Source organism: Ictidomys tridecemlineatus, chromosome 12 (genome assembly GCF_052094955.1).
Source record: "Ictidomys tridecemlineatus isolate mIctTri1 chromosome 12, mIctTri1.hap1, whole genome shotgun sequence".
In the NCBI taxonomy this organism is placed as follows: Eukaryota; Metazoa; Chordata; class Mammalia; order Rodentia; family Sciuridae; genus Ictidomys; species Ictidomys tridecemlineatus.
In genome coordinates, this window is record NC_135488.1 from 76,697,735 (window position 1) to 76,712,424 (window position 14,690).

A 14,690-nucleotide genomic window follows, 5' to 3' on the forward strand; every position below is an offset into this window, starting at 1 on the left:
CCTTTCTACCTTGTATTTTTAAATGGAACATGATTGTGGGTACCTGTACTTATTAACAACTTGATATTTTAAAACAATAAATTTCTGGATGTAAAAATATGGAATCTATCCAACTTCATAGGGTACATCTGGATTATATAAGCCTTTTGACTTCCAACGTTTCACATTTTGTATTCTTATTTTTATTGTAAACATGATTTTTAAATGTATGTTTTTGGTATGTATATGCATTGAAATATGAATAAAATTCAAAATTAAATTGTTTTGGTGGGCTTTTCAGACAATTTATTAATCTTAAGCCAAAAAATATCATTTAGGTGTTAACCATTTGAGACTGAAATATTTGTACATTATGGTACATCTTCTTAAGCATAATTAAAATGTATTGGTAACTCACGTTCATCTTTGTGATATCACTGATGCCTTTTTATAGTGCAGTTCTTCTTTCTTCTCTCCCAATTTGTGACTTAGAAACCAAATAACAGAAATAATGATAAATGGTAGCTAAGAGCACTTACTGAACACTACATACCAAGTACTCAGCCAAAGTGCTTTTATATCTTGTGTTTTCAATCTAATTTTCAACTAGTTCAGTAAGATCTAAATACTACTACTATGCAAATTTTACAGATGAAGAAAACTGAATATAGAGATATTAAATCATTTGCCCAGGTTCCTGCAGATATATAGTAAAAACATTGCAATTTGAACTCAAGACTACAATCAATGTATTAATATGCTGCCTCTTGCTTACTGGAACTTCAGACCCACCTATGACTTTGCTGAGAAGAAGTAGGATTCTCACAAATATATTTAGTTCACAGACATAATAACTATTCTAGGTGCTCAAAGCCCTTTTTTGATGAACAGTAATGTTTTACTTATGTTCTGATAAAATGTTAACACCAGATGCTTATATTCTTAGGTATGAAGGATGGGTTATACTTCAGCTGTATTTGTTCATCCACACAGGTCTGAAGGGTTTGAACTAAATAATGTTTACAGTTAGCCCTCTTAACCTGTGGAACATTTGTTAAGTTTCATGGAGTTAGTTCAAAGTAATTGCAGTTCTGTGTACTGCTACAATTTTCTGGAGAGTACAGAGCTTCAATTGGACCTTAAAAGGAGTCCGTTGTTCATAAAAGGTCAAAACCTTGAATTGCCTCATCCTTATTTTCAGTTATTAGCTTTTAGTAACCAGGTGATGTTACTGGTTAGTGATGTCTTCAGCCTTTTAAACTATTCTTCAAAAGCAGAATGAAAACAATGTGTACTAAGTAATAAAATACACACATGAACAGACTACAGACTTCATTTCCCCATAGTGAAGTTTTGCTGAATTGAATTGAGTTCTGAGGTTTCATTAAAAATAAGAAATAGTAGAAAAGCTGAGGATTACTGAGTATGTTACCAATTAGTACTCAGTAAATGTTTATGATTTCAGGCAGTTCCTTTCTTAAATTCCAATGTGTTAATATCAGATATGTCTGATTTAGAAAAATAGTTTCTAATATCTTTTAGTGAAAACATTTGTACTAATAATTATACCAATAAGTTTTTTTTTTTTAAGTTACCTGTTTAAAACATTTTTTTAATTCTTCAATAGGGAAGTTTGGTTGGCTTAGTGGATTATCCAGATGATGAAGAGGAAGATGAAGAAGAAGAAACATCCCCCAGGAAAAGACCTCGTCTTGGCTCATAAAATATTTACTGGGGGACTCCCAACGTGTGGTCTTCTTACTAAAATGCTGCAACTGTTCAATGAGTGGAAAAATCTGAATCAGAAAGCTTTCTCACTTGAACTTATAAATATACAAGGAGTAGCAGAAGATCCTCAGTATATCATCTAGGAGAGTTTAGTTCTGTAAAAAAAAGAAAAAAGAAAAAAAAAAGGATTCCCAGGAACTTGATTGCTTGCTAGTAATTAAGGGGTTTGCCTTTTCAGGCTGTAAAAAAATGGGGAAAAAAATTTTTTTTTTTTAATTAAAAAAAAAAAAAAAAGGCTAGTTACCAGAACCTGGGAGATAGTTTCTCAGCAAGGAAAGTCTCAGGTTTGGGGGAGGGAAAAGGTTGGTAAAATAATATTAATGCAGGGTTGCTCTGGGGGGTATCCAGTCTAGAAAAACGTTACAAAACTTCAGTTGCAAACCCAATAACATTACTTGTATAATGGTGCTGGCCATGTTATTGTTTTAATCAGTTGCCTCTTTTTTTAAAAAAAAAAAATATGGAAAACAAATAGAACTATCAAAAAAAAAAAAGAAGTAGTCAAGCTTTTGGGACCATTTCTTTGAAGACTTCACAGAAATTCAACCTTTTGAGTAGTTGGAGGGAGATACACCCTGTATTACAGCACACGTTAAATTTTCTACACCAAGAATTTTCAGTATGTATTTTGACAAAAATAAGCTGCATTCAAAATGGATAGTTTTGTTAATAAAATTTTTAAATCAGCACTTTTGAGATAATAATAGCCATGAAAACAGTATTCCATAATGATCCTCTTCAGAGTCTTGGAAATGGACAGAACAGAATGTTTTTCAGTAACCTACCAGTACAATCCTTTGTAGAAGATAAATTCTGAAGTCCCTTTTTGCTTTGTTAGTAAAAAGTGTTTATCTTCAGAGTTGCAGGCAAGTATTAAAGCATAATTTATAAAGACTAATTTAAAAAACAAAACAGTGCTGAATTGTAGTATTTAATATCTAGAAGCCATTTTGATCCAAGGAGTTAAGTGTCAAGTCACATGCAGTACAGGAAACTTTCCCACAAGCAGACAAGGGTGTATGTAATACAAACAGCTGCTTTTTTAAAAGACTAAAAGCACATTCCATGTACTTAAAGGAATTTAAAATAACAAATTGAGGCAAACAGTTACAATGTTTTATTTTTAGAACAGCAGTTAACTGTAAATATTTTAATGTTAGTTTGCTCATCTATGATCTGAGATCATGCTGAGATGAGAAAAATGTCCCCAAACTACAATCTAATGCATTTGGAAAAAAAAAATCTAAAAATAGTAATTCCAGCTACAGTCTTTAGATCACCTTTGTAATGTGTTAATGGGTCCATTTTTTCCTGGAATAGCTTAAACTGAAGCAGTTTCCCCTGTTTTGGAGATTTTGTAGTTAATTTTAATTTTGGCTATTATTTGGAAAAGATGGGCTGTCTGTGTAGATATGAAGTATAGTTTTTCCATAAAACAGATGTTTATTTTGTATTAAAAATACCACTGTACTTGTTTTACACCATTTGTATACATGTGGTGATATTAATGCTGAACTGTAAAATTCAGGAATTAAAATGTGACCCTGTAATTCCGTGATTGATGCTTGTGTTTGTTTTATGGTAAATAGAAATTAACTCCATTTTAAATTATCTTTTAAAAGCCAATAAAATTATCATCCATAAATTTATTATAAGCCACTAGATCATACAACAGTCTGAATGAAAGCCCCAAACCAATAAAGGTCAACTGCACTTTTAACGTCACTGATTACTTATAGAAAGTGAGCCTTGGGCAAGTAGAATCTCAGCACCAAAGATCACTGCAAAAAGCTATTCTTACTTCTTTGATTACAGGTATACATACAATAAAAACCTTACAATTTCATAACACAAGTGAGGTTATTTTCAACCAAGATCATATGAACACTCTTTCAAGCAAGTTCTATCAAGCTTCTTAGTTTTTATTAAATTCCTTCTTATAATCTAAAAGCAGCCCAAACCTAAAAAATATTTCCCTATTTATTCTTGACTCAATTTTAAGTTCCAGTAGGAAGTTATCTTTGTATCTTATGAATACTTAAATTTTCCTTTTTAAAAAACTGACTTGAGAAACTTTTAAATCAGCTTCATCATGGAAACCTTATAGCAGAAATGTGAATGTTTTCTTGAAATACAGGATGAGTTTTCATGGTACATATTTTATCCACATGAGAATAAAACATACCTTGATAGCTCAACTATAGGAGTCCACATTCACTGCCATCTTAAATAACTGCCCTCAGGCAGATCCTTATTTTCACTCATTGAAGCAAACCAGAGCCCACATTTGTATACCTTAGGTCCTCTTAAAATATCTGTAAATGTAGTGAATATAAAAGCTATTTTTAATTAAAAATTACATGAAATCATTCTGTTTTAAGCACTAGGTTTCTTCATCCATCTAGTGATAAAAATGTAAGGCTGGGGCTGTAGCTCATTGGTAGAGCGCCTGCCTCACACGTGTGGGGCACTGGGTTCAACCCTCAGCACCACATAAAAAGTAAATAAAGATATTGTGTCCAACTAAAAAAATATTTTTTAATTAAAAAATGTTAACCAATGTAGAATACTTTTTTGCAGTTTGGAGTTTAAACTACTTTTTTTTTTTTTTAAATATCACCCAACTGTAATTGGAAACTTAAAAGGGATACCAAAGCTGGGCATAGTAGTACACATCTCCAGTCCCAGCAACTCAGGAGGCTGAGACAGGAGGATCACAAGTTCAAGGCCAGCCCCACCAACTTCATGAAACCTTGTCTCAAATACAAAAAGGGTTGGGATTATGGGTCACTGGTAAAGTGCTCCTGAGTTTGATCCCTAGTACCACCAAAAAACATACAGATATCTGTATTTCTTTTAACAGACTACAGAAAACTTTTCTAGGGTCTTTTTTTAAAAAACCTATACCAGGTGGTAGCACTTCCCTCAACAAGCTCAGGCAGTTCCCTTTGTTTCATAGTAGCTTTTCAAAAAAGTGTGGCTGAGTATTAACATTTATCACCTCTATTTTCCAAGTCCTAGTTGTCCTGATTATTCAAGTGTACATGGTAAATATTCAGTTCGCCTTAAGACTGTCCAAGGTATTTTCAATTTTCATTGGATTGCTTCCCACCAGGTAAACCCATAACTATTTTAGCCCAACCACTAGTTTACATATAACAACCATGCATCTTTAAAAAATGAAAATAATTTTGATAATGTAACCTCCCATTGCTCCATATTATAAAATTAAAATCCTCACATTCCCTTCAAGGCCCTACATAATATGAATAATCCCCCACCTATTTCCAATTTCATATGCTAACCCTCTCCACTCATTCTATATATATTCCAGTTCTTCAGTGTGTGCTTTTTTCCTACTGCAGGACCTGAGTTATTCCTTCCCTCCATGCAATTACCCTTCCAATCAGCTTAAACATTACTTGCTCAAGGAAGTTTAACCAGCCTGCTTTATGGTACTCTTCACTATTCCTTTTTAATTTTTTAAACTATTATTTTTAAAAATAATAGTTTAAAAAATTAAAAAGGAATTTGGTGCTACTAGAGATTGAACCCAGGGGTGCTCTGGCACTGAGCTTCATCCCTACCCTTTTTATTTTTGAGACAGGGTCTAGCTTAGTTGCCTAGGCTGGCCTCAAACTAACAATTATCCTGCCTGAGCCTCCCAAGTAGCTGGTATTACAGGTGTGTGTCACCCAGCTTGCACTCTTCCTTTCTTAACACTTTGCTCTTTGGGCATTCTTCACAAACTCCAGGAAAACAGAAATCCCTTTAATCTACTTGTAGGTGTCCAAGTCAGAATGAATGAACGCATTATCAACTAGTTTCTATACCCTCTAAGAGAAAACATTACCCCAAAATTTGTATTAAATTAATTAGTACAAGTAGCTGCCTTATGCACTGTCCTTCATTTCAAATGTTTACTATGATGAGCTTATATTTGCATTTAGAAAAGCAGGTATTTACTTAAAACTAACAGTCTTGGTTTAAGAATTAATAATTTATTTTTAAGAAAATTTGGACTTTTGCTAATTTTTAATTATTACTTATTAATAACTTCTTCTTTAAGTTTCTCTGCAAGCAATCGCCTCTTTAGTAGTGTTTGTTTCTCCTCTGCTGTCATTTCTGGTTTCTCTGTCATTTCCTTAAAAAAAAAGAAAAAAAGAAAAGAGAAAAGAAAGAAAAGAAAAAATTGGCTACAATATAAAATGGGTTCATTTGTATTTGTCTAAAATTCCCAACATATAGCCTCAAAAAAACAAAAGACTAAGGACTTTGGGGGGCGGGGGTGGACAATAAAGTAGTTTCCTTAAATCTTTTTGTAAAAGTCTCTTAAAGTCTCTTAGAGGTGGTGGCTCAGATATTGACAGGACATTTCAAACATTTCAGATGGCTTAGGTAAGACAGACCACTGACCCCTTATGAACTCAGAGCAAGGCAAGTTAAAAAAAAGAAAGAAACTGCTGTTATTTCTACCTCACAAAATCATCACAACTCACTCTTCCTAGAAAAGATGTAGCCACTGTTGCACTAGCAGGGTGGTTAATATGAATGAATCTATAAGCAAAATTCATTAGAGGCTCTTCTGCACATAATCTGATTTTGATTATTCTACCTCTAGATATAAAATTTAAGCATACTAAGGCTAACCGTACCTCTACCTCCCCCGCAGGCTTTCCTTTTTGCTCTGTATTTTGGACCTGCTTAGTCCTTATATCCTTTCTCATGGACATCAACTTGTCTCTCTTCTGCTTGAGATAGTGCTCTCGTTGCCGCAGCTCTTCTGTTCCAAGAGCTGACAAGTTCTGGGTCAAATAACAGAAGAAACTATATAAATTCACATCCACATAGCAAGTGGCAACAATACTTAATTAGATTCAATTAAAAGTTTGAATTCAAGATCACAAGAAAAGTCTTATATGTGGCTGTTTACATTGTTCCTAGTACTTTGTCATTTAACACAAAGTTGTTAAAAACTGATATAGTGGGACTGGAGTTGTGGCTCAAGTGGTAGAATTCTTGCCTAGCATGTATGAGGCACATGTATGAGGTTCGATTCTCAGCACCATATATAAATAAATGAATAAAACAAAGGTCCATCCATGTCTAAAAAATACTTTTTTAAAAAATTATGTAGTCTTTTACTTACTGCTATTGGTCCTTCAATGTTTGCATGTTCTAAGCCAGGAATCTTCAGGCTTTTTTGTGGGAAGGAGGAAGTTTCAGGCATCATTTCCACTTTTCTTGCCAAAGGTTGCACTGATGGATTAGCAAAATGCACTTTAACTTCTGGCAGCAATTAGACAAAGATACCAGTTAGAAATGTAGAGAAATGTTAAGAACTAAGATAGAGTCACCAAAATGAGGTTACAATAATACTTGATTTTTCTTCATATTTATTCAACAAACATGTATTCATTGTCTACACTATACCAATCATTTGGTGAGAATAATAAACATGGTCTCTGTTCATCCTTAAGAAACTAGGACAATTTCTATTATGAATAATGACATTTCAACAAATAACAAGCTCCTACTGATTTTTAGAGGTTTTTTGGGGGAGGGGCGGGGGTAGCAGGAATTGAACACAGGGGCACTCGACCACTGAAGCCACATCCCTAGCCCTATTTTGTATTTTATTTAGAGACAGGGTCTCACTGTGTTGCTTAGCACCTCACTTTCGCTGAGGCTGGCTTTGAACTCGATCCTCCTGCCTTAGCCTCCCAAGTCGCTAGGATTACAGGCATGCACCACTGCGCCCAGCCAAGCTCCTACTGTTTGTACAGTACTATAGCTACAAAAAGATAACCCTTGTTTAAAAGATTAGAACCACTTTCTGATATAATAAAAGGGTGCTACATAATCCAAATAAATAGTACACAAATTCTTCAATATGTAATTGGCTTCCAATTTTTTCTTGCAGGTAAAATAAGTAACTGTACATTTATAGAAAATTACTATAGGGGCTGGAGTTGTGGCTCAGTGATGGAGCACTTGCTTAGCAAGTGTGAGGCAATGGGTTCGATCCTCAGCATCATGTAAAAATCAATACATAAAATAAAGGTATTGTGTTCATCTACAACTTAAAAAAATTTTAAAGAAAATTACCTTAAAGTTAAAGGATTTTTTACTTTACAACAGTAGCTACCAGTATTATCAATAACTTTTTATTTACATAGTGAAGATAACTATAAGCCTACAAATGCATTAAGAAAAATGTAAAGATTCTAAAACAAGCAGAAACTGGAAGCACATTTAAGTACTTAATACTTTTAGGTATTTGCTGACTGTTCCAAGAGACATCATTAACATTCTAATTGCTCCTCTGAGTCTTCTTTTTTTGTTTTTCCTAAATTTGAACCATTTTTTTATTATAAGATTAGGTAATGTTGCCAGTGTGGTGGCACATGCCTATAAATCCCAGCAGCTCAGGAAGCTGAGGGCAGGAGGATTGCGAGTTCAAAGCCAGCCTCAGCAAAAAGCAAGACAGTAAGCAACTCAGTGAGACCCTGTCTCTAAATAAAAATATAAAATAGGGCTCCAGCCCTAAGTTCAATCCCTGGTACCCAAAAAAAAAAAAAAAAAAAAAAAAAGATTAGGTTATGCTTTTCAAAGAAAGAAAAAACATTTTCAGTACATAGGCTTCAAAACAAAGTAGAATGAGACAAGCAAAGATATTTAAATGATGCAAAGAACTAAAAACATGATGGAGAAACATGATACCTATGTCTCTAAATGATTAATAATCTTGCCAATGTAGAAAACCAGAAAAGGAACTTTGTCTATGCAAGAAACTTGACAAAGGACCACAACCCTAGCATACAGTGAGTAAAATGACTCTGCAGTGCCAGGGAGTTTGAAGTAAGAAAAGCTCTACAGGCCTTTGAATGGTAAAGTAGGTTTCCATGAAAGAGCTAACTATGACAGAAATTAATGAGTTTAAACAAGTTGTTGATAATATGCAGATAGAGTTAAAAGTCTTTTTTACTAATGGTGATTAGCCATTAATAAAAAGAGGTAGACTTGGCCCCCAAATATGGAACCACAGAGCTAGATAAGGGATGGTTCACTTTCTAACTCAGAAGCAGGGAATATATATGCATTTATATTCAGTTCATGTACTTAGGGTAGACAGTTCTTGCCTTCACTTTGTTAGTGATGAACATATTGTATAATCTCAATCAGAGAGGAAAGTACTTGAAGCCAAAATACTTAGCTTCTCTGATTTTTAAGAAAGGAAGATAAGAAAGCCTCAAGAAAATACAATTCATCTCTGGCAACTCTGCATCAATTTGAGAACAGATACTATCTATTTCTAGCTGGAATAAAGGAAAAACATGAGAAGAGGAATAAGAAAGCAGGTCGCCTTCTTGATGCTTCCAAATTTAAGTCTTTTTTTTTTTTTTTTTTTTTTTTTTAGGTACTGGGGACTGAACTCAGGAGTGCTTTAGCACTAAACTATATCCCCAGCCATTTTTATTTTTTATTTTGAGACAGGGTCTCACTAAGTTTTGGAGGCTAGCCTTGAACTTCTGATCCTCCCAAGTTCCTGGGATTACAGGAGTGTATCATTTGTGCCCAGCCAAAATTAGGTCTTCTTAATGGATTTCTATCACTTTGCATGAACTGATTCACTGATGTTTGCTATGCCCATTTGAAAAATTTTTTTTAAAATTAAAGTCATTACTTTTAAAAGCATCCACCATTTGCTCTGTGTCATTAATATGTATAACTGAGTTACATGTGGCTAGAGATAAAGTTTTTTATAGCTTCACTTATTTAGTCAGATAAGGAACTCCACAGAACAAATTTATTCAAATTATGTCAGGTACAAACATTAAATATAAGTATTTATACTTAGGTCGGTATAAAAACAAATTTGGGTCAGCAAATTAAAACAAAGCACAGACAATTTCTAAAAGTAGGAGTTTTTGAAGATATAATTCAAGTGAGGTTATTTCTACTTAATAAACTGCAGAATATGAAAAAAAGAAAAATGGTTAGATATGCTAAGAAGAAAGACAAAAAAAATAACTTTTATAATCTTGCTTGTTTCAAAGCCCCCTATTTGTTTTAAAAACTAAGATTATACTTCCTTAAAAATCAATGGGTCCTCTGCCAGGTGAGGTGGTACATGCCAATAATCCCAGCTACTCAGGAGGCTGAGACAGGAGGATCATAAGTTTGAAACCAGCCTCAGCAACTTAATAAGACTCCATCTCAAAAAAAAAAAAAAGAAAGACTCCATCTCAAAATAAAAAGAACTGAGGATGTAAAGCATCCCTTGATCAATTCCCAGTATCTGATGATGACGATGATGATGATAAGAAGAAGAAAAGAATTCCTCTAAGAAAAAAGGAATAGAGAGGATCTCACTCAACTTGATAATATCTAAAAAAAAAAAGCCAGATGTGGTGGCACATGCCTGGAATATTAGCTACCTGGGAAAGAGCACGAGGGTCACTTGAGCCCAGGAATTTGAGACCAGTCTGGGCAACAGAGTGAGAAAACTCTTTAAGACCTGATATTATTCTTACAGGATACAAGGTAAACATACAAATTAATCACTTTTCATAATACCAGTAATAAACAAGTAGAATTTAAATTAAAAACACATGCCACTAAAACCAGACCCCAAATATGAAATGTTTAAATATAAAATCTAACAAAATGTGCACAAGATTTCAATTCAAGGAAAAATCTAATCTTTTTTTTAATTTTTTTTTCGATATTTATTTTTTTTAAAGAGAGAGAATTTTTAAATATTTATTTTTTGTAGTTATTGGCAGACACAACATCTTTGTATGTGGTGCTGTGAGGATCGAACCCGGGCCGCACGCATGCCAGGCTAGTGCGCTACCGCTTGAGCCACCTTCCCAGCCCTCAAGGAAAAATCTTAAAGAATTAGTCTGAGCATGGAGACACAGGCCTATAATTCCAAGTTACTTAGGAGGCTGAGGCAGGAGGATTGCAAATTTGAGGCCAGTCTAGGCATATTAATGAGACCCTGTCTCAAAATGAAAAGTACCACCAAGAAAAAAAAAACAATCAAAACCAAAATAAATGGAGACATTCCATGTTCATGATATGACAGGAAGTTTCAATAGTGTCAAGATGAGAGGTCTTCCTAACTTAAGCCACAGATTCAATGCAATTCTAATCAAATCCCAGCAAGTTATTTTTGTGGATATCAACAAACTGATTCTCAAGTTTACATGGAAAGACAATAGTCCCAGAATAGCCAACTTAAATTGAAAACCAAAGTCGGAGGACTGACACTCCTCAACTTCAAGACTTACTATAAACCTACAGTAATCAAAACAGTGTGGTATTGGTGGGGAAAACAAAATAAATAAATAGATCAGTAGAATTTTAAAAAGAGTCTAAAAATAGATCTACATAAATATAGTTAACTGATCTTTGATAAAGGAGCAAAGACAACACAAAGAAGAAAAGAGAGAATTGTCAACAAATAGTGCTGGAAAAAACTAAACATCATATGAAAGAACAAAATCTAAAAACAGACTTTACAATCTTCACAAAGATTAACTCAAAATGGATCACAGACCTAAATTTAAAATGCAAAACTATAAAATTCCTAGAAGATAACAGAAGAGAAAACCTAAATGTCATGGGTATGGTGATGACTTTTTAGATAAAATACCAAAATCACAAAAGAAATAATTAACTGAACATCATTAAAAAACCTCTGCTCTGATTCCAGTGACTCAGGAGGTTGAGGCAAGAGGATCACAGGTTTGAAGCCAGCCTCAGCAATTTAGCAAGACTCTCAAGATCCTGTGTCAAAATAAAAATAAAAAGAACTGGGAATGTAGCTCAGTGGTAAAGTACACCTAGATTCAATCCCCAGTACTTGAAAAAGAAGAAAAAAAAAAAAAAGGAGGAGGAAACCCCAACTTCTGCTCTGTAAAAACAAAAAACAGTATGAAAAAAATGAGAGGACAAGGAACAGACCAGGAGAAAATATCTGTAAAAGCTACATCTGATAAAGGACTATTAAAGCACCCTTAAAAAAAACCTTCAAAATATGAAAACCTTCAAAAAATAATAGGCCAAATAACTTAACAGATACATCACCAAATATACAGATGAAAAATAAGCATATGAAAAGATGCTCCATGGGGGACATGACTCAGTCATAGAGCATTTGCCTAGTATTCAATCTCCAGCACCAACAAAAACAAAAAATAAGAGGAAAACAGGAAAAAAAAAAAAAAAAAGATGCTCCACATCACTTGTCATCAAGGAAATGCAAATAAATCAACAATGAGACACTATTATACACCTATTAGAATGGCCCAAATCTGGAACACTGACAACACCAAATGCTGGTAAGGGAAATAGAGCAAATGAAACTCTCATTCTGCTTGTAGGAATGCAAAATGGTACAACCACTTTTGAAGAGAGTTGGGTAGTTTCTTACAAAATTAAATGTACTCTTACCATGCAATTCAATCATGCTCCTTTGTATTTATCCAAAGGAACTGAAAACTTTCATTCACGTAAGAAAACCTACACAGCCCTTTATAGCAGCTTTATTCAAAATTGCCAAAACCTGGAAGCAACTAAAATGGTCTTCTACCTGTGAATGAATAAACTAACTATGATACCTCCAGGCAATGGAATATTATTCAGTGATAGAAGGAAAAGAGCTATCAAACTATGAAAAGACATGGAGGAACTTTAAATGCATACTGCCAAGTGAAAAAAAGGCAATCTGGAAAGACTACACATACTGCATAATTTCAACTATGTGACATTCTAGAGAAGGCAAAATTATGGAAATAATAAAATGTCAGCAGTTACCAGGGGTCGTAGGAAGAAAGCAGAGCACAAAGGATTTTCAGAACAATGAAACTACTCTGTATGATACTGTGATGATAGAGATATGTCATTATACATTTATCAAAACTCATAGAACATATAACATCAAGAGTGAACCTGTATACTATGGACTTTGGGGAATAATGATGTGTCAGTGTATATTTTTCAACTGCAAAAAAGTATACTAAAAAAGTGAGGCATGTTGACAATAGAGAGGTTATACATGTGTGGGGCAGAAGCTGTATGAGAAATCTCTGTACCCTCAGCTCAATTTTGCTGTGAACCAAAAACAATGCCAACAAAGAAAGTTTATTTAAAAACTTAAGTTGCTCTCTTGTTGCTCTCTTGATGTTAAAAAAAAAATGGGTAAACATAAACTTATCTGAATTAAAGAAGTTTTTCTGAAATGTAGAAGAGCATAAGGTTTAAAGTAAGATGACACAGATAAGACACAGTTTAACTAAGCTTTTTGCTTTTGCTCAGTGATCTGGGATAAGTCACTCAGAAATCAGAACATATTGAAAGTGGATCTTCCAAATATTTTACAAGGTCATACACTAATGTGTTGTAACTGAATTTCATTATATTTGATTTCAAAGACACAATTTCTGACTAAACATCTGGAAACTTTGTTTTACCTCATTTTTTAGTTGTGCTTTAATTCATTATGAAGGTAATTTAATAGTATCTTCCAAGTTTGGCTTTTTGCTTACAACACCATGTAATTGTAAACAAGAAAGAGAATACCAAACATTATGTGAACATATCTTGTATGCTGCAGCCATAGCACAAATGTTGGTGGCTCCCTCACAAAGAGCTTTGCTCACAGCTCTAGGTTCTAGACTTCACTTAGAAATATGGGGACTATATTTTCTTTTCAGCTGAGTATTTCTTACCTGTAATAACTAAATTCACAAACAACTTTAAATTTTGAAGCCATTCAATATTCCCTCTGAGGTTTTTGAGGGTAAATATATGAGAGTATAATATGCTTTATACAATGTTTACATATTCAGAGTATTAGAGAAAATTCAGTATAACTCAATCTTACCTGAGGGTGGGTGTTCAAAATGTTCACCATCCCCTTGGGAATTGCTCATTTTTGCAGCTTCACTAGTATGTACTGGGGGCTCTTCTGTTTTAGCCTCTAATAACTTCAGAATTCCAAAATCCAATTAAAAAACACACACACACAGTTTAGATTAACTTTTACTAATCCAAGAGAGTCTATTTTCCGAAATTTTTAACATATTATTAGCTCCTACTTTTTGAGGTAGGTAAACATTTCAATTTAAATCACAGTATTAATGATAACTAGTATGATTTGAATTTGAACTTAGAAAGAACTGAGTGGAAACCCAGTCTTCGTCCTTACTATTCATGTGACTCGAAGTAAAACACCAAAAAATATTGTAAAAGAAACAAAACCATTTAATTACAAAGTGATTTTCCATTATTTGTTTAAAATAGTCTATATGTCACTACTATGAAATGCTTAAAGTAGCCACAGTTGGTTTACTTCTATTTCTAAAATGGAATAGTATATTTAAACCAAAGAGGGCTGGGGATGTGGCTCAAGTGGTAGTTCGCTTGCCTGGCATGCGTGTGGCCCGGGTTCGATCCTCAGCACCACATACAAACAAAGATGTTGTGTCCACCGAAAACTAAAAAATAAATATTAAAATTCTCTCTAAAAATAAATTAAAAAATAAACCAAAGAAATTGTTTAATCATAGGAAAAAAGTAAACTAATATTAATTCGTTTTTCTTTAAAAATCAAGAAAAATCCAACCGTATACAGCTTATTAGGCAATTCATGTATACCTAAATCATAAACCTCTATATGCTGGGTGATAGATACATGGGGATTCATTATTATTACCATCTCTACTTTTTTGTGTTTGATAACTTCCATAATAAAAAGTCTCAAAAAAAAATCATTGACCCCTAAGACATATTATCCAAGAAACATACTATGTTTTGCATAAAATCAGAAGGTTATAATTACTATCTTCTAATAGTTATTTTGAACTGGTGTTATTCTATATCTTTACATTTAAAAATCTTCATTAATACCT

The 14,690-nt window shown here is 33.6% G+C and overlaps 2 protein-coding genes across 7 annotated transcripts in view; one reads left to right on the forward strand and one right to left on the reverse strand.

The window, feature by feature from the left end:
- Ppp4r3b (protein phosphatase 4 regulatory subunit 3B) overlaps positions 1 to 3,317 on the forward strand; it is a 63,416-nt gene extending 60,099 nt beyond the window's left edge. For all 5 annotated transcript variants that reach the window (XM_013357190.4, XM_005322024.5, XM_040271355.2 and 2 more), the window contains one exon: positions 1,607 to 3,317. In XM_013357190.4, coding sequence (XP_013212644.1) covers positions 1,607 to 1,702 — 96 coding nt within the window. In that variant the 3' untranslated portion in view covers positions 1,703 to 3,317. The remainder of the gene's footprint in view (positions 1 to 1,606) is intronic.
- Positions 3,318 to 5,748: 2,431 nt separating this feature from the next.
- Cfap36 (cilia and flagella associated protein 36) overlaps positions 5,749 to 14,690 on the reverse strand; it is a 30,906-nt gene continuing 21,964 nt past the window's right edge. The window contains exons 7-10 of one of the 2 annotated variants that reach the window (XM_005322023.5): positions 13,664 to 13,766; positions 6,917 to 7,056; positions 6,423 to 6,572; positions 5,749 to 5,911 (exon numbers count right to left, since the gene is read on the reverse strand). In XM_005322023.5, the coding sequence (XP_005322080.1) occupies positions 5,810 to 5,911; positions 6,423 to 6,572; positions 6,917 to 7,056; positions 13,664 to 13,766 (495 nt within the window). In that variant the 3' untranslated portion in view covers positions 5,749 to 5,809. The remainder of the gene's footprint in view (positions 5,912 to 6,422; positions 6,573 to 6,916; positions 7,057 to 13,663; positions 13,767 to 14,690) is intronic. The other variant, XM_078029159.1, reaches the window with a different exon arrangement.